General features: G+C 36.2%; 1 protein-coding gene across 1 annotated transcript; it reads right to left on the reverse strand.

Annotated features, from left to right (window-relative positions):
- Positions 1–5,151, reverse strand: LOC114351381 (zinc finger protein OZF-like). The gene is made up of 4 exons (XM_028302572.1): positions 4,895–5,151; positions 3,938–4,103; positions 2,822–2,879; positions 1–2,605 (listed from the first exon to the last, which is right to left on the reverse strand). The coding sequence occupies exons 1-4, from the start codon at positions 5,050–5,052 to the stop codon at positions 1,521–1,523; spliced, it is 1,467 nt and encodes a 488-aa protein (XP_028158373.1). The 5' UTR covers positions 5,053–5,151; the 3' UTR covers positions 1–1,520.
- Positions 5,152–7,603: the final 2,452 nt, after the last annotated feature.

Raw genomic sequence — 7,603 nt, forward strand, 5'->3', positions numbered from 1 at the left:
TATTTAAATATATCTGTAGCAACATCTAATCTTATAGTTAAGTTGTTTAATAAATAGTGAAAGTTATGGACAATTTCTGATTTTACAACTAAGCCACTGCCTATGTTTTTTATACCAATTTATTTAATCGAATTCTAACGATTTATTCGTAAACATTTAGAAGAGTTTTATTCGCTATCGATTTGAAATCGGATAACTAGTAAATACGATACGATCACGTAGGCAGTGGCTCAAAATGAGAAATCAAAATTATGTAAGAATAATAAATAGTAAACTTTAATATATTTTCGACACGTATTATAAACAAAGGAAGCATTTACTCAGTGTCAGACCTACCTAATATTAAGTGTTGCCGATAATATTCGATAGTTTTATCAATAACTAGTCAATAAAATCGATACCAATGCTTAAAAATGACTGTTCAGAACTTGTAAAAATATTAGCGTGTAGAATCGTCACAAGTTGAAATGGAACGCGTAAGTTAAAAATCTTATATTGGTGGGTAATCGCATATTTGCTTCGCCAACTTTATTTTCCTACCGTCATTAACGGTCGGAGCAAGCCTCAGTTGCTGCAGTTGCCCGGGCACGCTCAATGCGCACACACGTGTGTCGCGCACGTTTTGCAAGTCTATTAATGACAATATTAATTTTAAACTTTCGCGTTGGATAATTTGAGTTAGTTTAAATCGCGTTAGAACTTCTTTAAATTAATTCTACTAGTGAGGTTCACTCCGAAAGAGCGTGTTTTTTGTGATTGTTCGCGAGTGTAGTGTAAACGTGCATCATCATATCAACATCATCAGTGCTCCACCGCTGAACTTCGAGCGTCTGCAGTTTGCCTTCTGTCCGTGGATCGGGTCGACTTTAAGGTAGGTGATGCTCAGATTACCTGTTTGTATTGCGAGGACTGAAGGCTTAGTGTGTTAACATCAAACGTTCTCACTAGTGAGCGCCTTAAAAAAATATATGAAAATTTTAGTTCTTGAAAGTTTCCGCTAGGGGCGCTGTACAATCCGTCATGCATTTAATGACATTTTTTACGCGCTCACTAATGAGGACGTTTGATTTAAACTCACACTAAGCGCTCTGATCTACCTTCATCAATTTTTATAACAAAAAACCTATACAGTTCACTTTTTAATAAATTATCCTACGACACACACCATTGAGTGTACAGTAGAGTAGGGTAGTGTCATAGTAAAAAATATAAGAATATCGGTAGTATCGATACCATCGATATGCTATCGGTATTTATCGTAATTCGGCAACACTACTAGTTAACATTACACCCGTTTTACAATGTAGTTTATAATACTTTTACTTACATAGGGTAGAAAAAAAATCACTAATATCTGCATTGAATAAAATAAATTAATATCACTAAGGTTTTTGAAAAATAACTTTTTCAATTTTCATGAAGATCAAACCATAATCGCCATTATACAGTTTTTAAAGTAATAGGGGAAAAATAATAAAGTAGTACTATTTGTACATACGTAGACTATTCTTATTATTTGTTCAATCACTATCCGTTTCACATTCTACTTTAATATTAACCGTCTCGAACGCAATCTCAGGCTTTTTTACATCTGGCAATATTTCTTCTGCTTCATTTGCGTTGACATCATGATTATTGTCAGTTTGATCGGCTTTATTTTTATAAATTCTAACTTTACGTTTGTTCGTATCTAAGGTAGGTAGAGGTATTTTGTTGTTTTTCACTTCGTTCCACAACTTGAGGGCCACACTTGCATCGGTCTCTGCACTCTCATAGATTTTATCCGGATGTTTTCTTGAATAATGTCTGATTACGTTCTGTCTGTGTGAGAATTTCTTCGGGCAAATAGCACATGCAAAACACTTGATGTCCATGTGGGTTCTCATATGGTATTTCAGACGGCTTTCTTTAGGAAATGCCTTATTGCACACCGGGCAGTTTAGATTTACAATTTTATCGTGCCTCACCGAATGCCTCAACATATTGTGTTTGTGAGAAAACTTTTTGGAGCACACCGGACAAGCATATGGTTTCTCACCAGTGTGCATTCTCATATGAGGTTTAATCAGACCGAAGTGTGTGAATGTTTTGTTGCATATATTGCAAGAGAACGGCTTAAATCCGTTGTGATGTTGGACATGTCTAATTAAAGTGCTTTTGTACTTGAAATTCATTCCACACATGTCACAACCGAAGGGCCTTTCCGTTGAATGCTTTTTCAAATGACTTGTCAGTAACGAACTTTTAGGAAACTTCTTGTTGCACAGATGACAGACCAGCGGTGTATCAGGCAACTTGCATTGGCTTTTCCCTTGGTGTCTTATAAGATTCGATTTTAGAGTGAAGGAGCGATCACATTGATCACACTTGAATAGTTTTTTGTCTAAATGTATGTAGTTGTGCTGCATTAAATTAGCTGAACTTTTAAACGTTTTGCCGCATAATTCACACTTGTAGATCAAGTCTTGGGGGTGGGGTGGGTTTTTGAAATCTTCGTCTGTGTGGGAGAGCAGATGACGAATGATGCTAGCTTTGGTCATGTAGATCTTTCGGCAAATCAGACAGGTGAATTTTCCGTTGTCAGTGACGTACTTTTGCTTCAACTCTGGAATGAAAAATTCGGTTGTTAATGAACTATTCACAGAAGCTATTTTTCTTGCGTTTTCACGAAGACGCGGATTGTGTCTCATGTGTATTTTTCAATACTTAAGTAACTGATTTGAAATTATAATGTAAATACGTCAAATTGTTCTTTTAAATAACTTATCTTTTTTAACTCTCTGTTTAACCTTTTGTGATAGTAGGAGTAGGTTAATCTTACCATTTCTTCGCTGTTTTTCTGACGATAAATGTTTAATCTGCGATTTCTCGGGCTGTTCCTGAAAGAACAGAAAATTAAAATTGTTTATTAATGAAAATAGGCTCCCAAAGAGCACTCTTTCACATCCCATAATATGGGCCAGTGCTGAGAAGAAGCAGCGCAAGAAACTCAGTCACTATTGTCAGCCTCTATTTCAAGATTTTACAGACTAGATAGAAATATAATATTGCATACAAACTGATGTGAGCTAGGTTTCAATTCCATACATTTTTGTCCAAAATGCAAAAGCTCCTTAAAGAGCAATTGATAATTTTTAACTACTATATCTGTCCAGAAATCTATACTATCTATACTAATATTATAAAGCTGAAGAGTTTGTTTGTTTGTTTGTTTAGTTCAACGCGCTAATCTCAGGAATTACTGGTCCGATTTGAAAAATTCTTTTTGTGTTGGAAAGCCCATTTATCACTGAAGGCTTTAGGCTATACAACATCACGCTACAATCAATAGGAGCAGAGCAACAAGGAAAAATGTTGCGAAAACGGGTTTTCACGCGTACGAAGTCGCGGGCACAGCTAGTAAGCCAGAAAAGTGCTAGACATCCAAACTAAGCCCCGCGGACGAGGAAGACCCTGAATTACATGGATGTCCGTGATCAATAACGACCTTAAAGAAGCCCAAGTTAACAGTAAGACAACCCAGGACACAGGACCGAGCCGGCTGGAGACGCATGACGCGGAGGGCCGACCCCAAATAAAATGGGAATGGGCCAGGCAAAATCTATCCAGAAATAGGCATTTTTGATTTTGAAAAAACTGAAAAATCTGTCATTTTTGCCTGTAACCCAGATAATCACTACGTTATAAAACAAAGTATGCTTAGATCTTTAAAACTACGCAACAGATTTTGATGCGGTTTTTTAATAGATAGAGTGATTCAAGAGGAAGGTTTAATTTATTTATTTATTTTTCTTTATTCAGAAAACCACTTCACAGCTCTGTATAATGTTTAGAATATGCATACTATTGAAGAGAAAAGCTAGGAAATTCCATTGCAACCATACAAAGCCAAGTTGGAAAGTTAATTCTTAATATATCACTGATCGAACATACATACTTGACTATGACAATCCTCAGGGATCAGCTCCAACTCTATCTGAGTGTGCTGTGTCCGTTCTTCTACCTTGATGGTGTCCGTGGTGCTGTCCGGTTCCTGCGGGCTGTCCGGACGGCACGCCGGGGGTCGCTCAGGGGTCAAGTCTAGGGGCTCTTCTTTGATTTGCCTGGAACGGGTGAAAATATTAACGTTAGATGTAGTATGTGGTAGGGGACAGGAAATTTAGTAAGAAGAGGTTTAATATGTTAAATAAAACTCATTTATTTTTCAAATAGGCTTTTAAAAAGCACTTTTACACGTCCCAGTTTTAACCCTACCTTTGCTTCGGGACAAGTAGGTACTTTACTTATAATAATATTGGTGGAGGCCTATGTTCAGCAGTGGATGTCCTATGGCTGAGATGATGATGATGGTAATGGTGGAAACAATATTTAAAACTGCTTGAAAACAAATTTTTTTCATAATAAAGTTTGATTAATAGCAGTCAACAGTAGTCAATAAATATGGTATTTTCATGTTCATAAAGTAACAGCCTAGAGTTTTATGTACTTGTGGGTACCACATAAAACTGATGAAAATAACTATTTTTTGCAAAACTATCAATTTCAAAAACTTCACTTTTTAGGGGTACTTTTTATACCAAACTAGCTGATATTCTGCTTTAAATTTTGTGTCACAGAAAAAGAGTTATTGGGACATTCGAAAACATTAAAGTACGCGTCCCTATTTCAAAAGCAGGGATAAAACTACCTTATGTCCTTTCTCGGGACTATTTAATTTTCTTGATCTGGGGTATTACGGCCCACAGAGTGACCTCTATACCAAATTTCATCAAAATCGGTTCAGTGGTTTAGGCGTGAAAGCGTAACAAACAAGACAGTTACTTTCGCTATAATATTAGGAAGGAAGTAGGGATAAGAAATGTCGTAGCTCTTTTGGACAAATAAACATATTTACCTTAAAGGGCTATAGCTTCTCTCAATTTTAACAAATTCGGTAGATCTTTCATAGTAGTTCGCGGAATTTGGGACACTATTTAATTCTGTGTCACAGTACGAAGGGAACGGCTCGTCGTCCTCGATTTCCTTTTTAATAACGACGTTGCTCTCTGCCATTTTGTCGCTTTTCTTTAATTAGCCGAATTAGTTTTCATTTTATGTAAAATTCGCAAAATAAACCAAGAACCAACACCACTCGAATTCACTCGATCGATTAATGTTTTTTTCAATTTGACGCAGTGTTGCCAGTCGGGTCTAGTCAGAAATTACCAGAAATATAAAAAAAAGTAACCTTTTTGAATAAAAAGTAACCTTCATACGGGGGGGGGGGGTGTGCGGAGCGATTGTGTAAGGTTGTTCATGGATGGAAAATGAATACAATTGATCATCAATCGTTTACCTAAATTCGAAATTTTGACCATTCCATGAAGACCGAAAAGAGTGACCGGTCGTATAAAACCGTTTCATGGATTTGCGTTTTATTATCGAAAAACATTCGCTAAAACTCATTTTCTTTAACAAATAATAAATCAAATTCATGTTTAAATGCAGTTTATGACATAATTTTTAAATTGTCACTATTAATATTTTTTACTGAATAACCTGTAAAAGTTAATTCTACAATTTCTGAAAAATCACCTAAAAGTAACCTTTTCATTAGTGTAACCTAAAAGTAACCAATGCAGTTCAAAAGTAACCTAAAAGGTTACAAAAGTAACCTTCTGGCAACACTGGATTTTGTGCACTGCAAAACGTTTGGCTGTTTTTTCTTCCGGAAGCGGAAGTTTTTGTTTTCTTTTTTTTTTTTTTTAGTGGCAACCAAACCTCTCTGGGAGGTTTATTTCTGCCAATGTCGAGTGAAAAAAATTGACATAGTTATCAATAGAACGTGGGTGTTTCAGTTCTATTGATTTTTCATGGATTCCGTGGAGTTAAGTATGCCCGTAAGCAGGTTTCGAGACGCCACCGGGTCCAAAGCGGGTTGTTCATTACGACAACCCACTAGACACTCGATGCGCGCTCAAATTCGAAGTATTTCAATGTTTTTTATAATTTATCACTTCACTGCACTTTAGAACACAAAATAACACCAAATTTGTACACTAAAGTCCATTAAATAATAAATTGAAACCATTAAAACAGATCGACCATGCTTCCCGTTCAACTATAGATGACCCACGCTGAACTGTCCCGCCAAACTCAATGACAGGGGGGCGCTACCATCGTTCAACTTTATGGTTTCCAACATGGCAAAAATCGGAACCAGCGATTCGGTATTGACGGTGGCGCCCCGCTGTCAATGTCATCGATAGGACAGTTCAGTATTTTGGAACTATACCCTCCACGGAATCTCTTTTGTTTTCTTTTTTATGGCTTCGGGCTAGTGACTTTTGGCGTATGACCACTATAGTTCCAAAATACTGAACTGTCCTATCAATGACATTGACAGCGGGGCGCCACCGTCAATACCGGATCGCTGGTTCCGATTTTTGCCATGTTGGAAACCATATAGTTGTACGATGGTAGCGCCCCCCTGTCATTGAGTTTGGTGGGTCATCTAGTGATTATTTGCTCCATGCGTATGACAGTAACGCAAGTTTGTAACAAACTAAAAACAAACTTGATACTTCATCTTTGAAACATAGCGCAAAATGCAAACTTGCTTCAAAATTAAAAAACCATTGAAACATCATATCTAAATCAAAAAGCTTACAGCAATATTGCCACAAACTTGATTTGTCATATTTGACGTGACAATCTAATTTCAAATAAAAATCATGTTTGCAGCAAGTGCGCTTGCTATCTGGGTAATGGCTCCAAGAATATTTCCCGTGCTCCTGTTTCTTTCCAATTTATTTGCTGAACACACATTGGTTGTAATAAGCATTATTAAACTGAACTGTATATTTATTTGTCCAACAAGGACTTTAGTTAATGTCTCTAATATGTGTTGTTTAATCCAAGAGAAGTGGGTATACTGTAAAATGTTCCTGTGATGATCCAAATTTCAATAGACTTGGCACAAAAAACTCGCTACGGAAAGTCATCTCAGAAGATTTGACGTTATCTACAAATTAAATACTTTGCCAGTTTGAATGGTTGGCCCTCTGAAGGATTTTAATTAATGGAGAAATAAGCGTAATACAGCCTATTTTACTCGCTTGCGGAAAAGTAAGCATCATTCTAAATAATTAATTAGAATGGCAACGCTATGAGAGCTTGTTAGAGCCATTTACACCTTTTCAAATAGCAAAATGTTTATAAGTGTTGGTTTTGTAGTTTACCGTGTTGCCTTTTATGTTCTAACGTAGATTGTTTAGCTTTAGGCCTTTGTAGTCTATAAACTTCAGAAATGTTAGAAGGAATCTGCTAGTGAACTATTTGTAATTTACCAACATATGTATATTTTGTTTGTTCAATTTAGAGAATTGAATTAACAATTATTGCATCAAACAAATCGATGAGGTAGCATCTAAATTGGTTAGTTGTCAATACAATAATAGTACTACAAAATTAATTTTCAACCTTAGGCAAAAATTTTAAAGTCCCCTTTAAATTATGTTCCGACTGAATTAACTTATCTGTCCGATAAGGCGAACATTGAACTAATTTTATGTAGAAGGTTAACTGTTACTTCATGGGGCCAAGTCTAATTCACCTTATTGAA

This window comes from Ostrinia furnacalis, unplaced genomic scaffold (assembly GCF_004193835.3).
Source record: "Ostrinia furnacalis isolate ACB-3 unplaced genomic scaffold, ASM419383v2 OfSCF1132, whole genome shotgun sequence".
Lineage (NCBI taxonomy): Eukaryota > Metazoa > Arthropoda > Insecta > Lepidoptera > Crambidae > Ostrinia > Ostrinia furnacalis.

Excerpts from the sequence above, each read along its gene's own strand:
- LOC114351381 (XM_028302572.1), bottom strand. The coding sequence starts at position 5,052 with ATGGCAGAGAGCAACGTCGTTATTAAAAAGGAAATCGAGGACGACGAG. Across the intron at positions 4,104-4,894 it reads AGAAGCTATAGCCCTTTAAG|GCAAATCAAAGAAGAGCCCC; the intron begins GTAAATATGTTT and ends CACCCGTTCCAG. Across the intron at positions 2,880-3,937 it reads CTGAGGATTGTCATAGTCAA|GAACAGCCCGAGAAATCGCA; the intron begins GTATGTATGTTC and ends CTGTTCTTTCAG.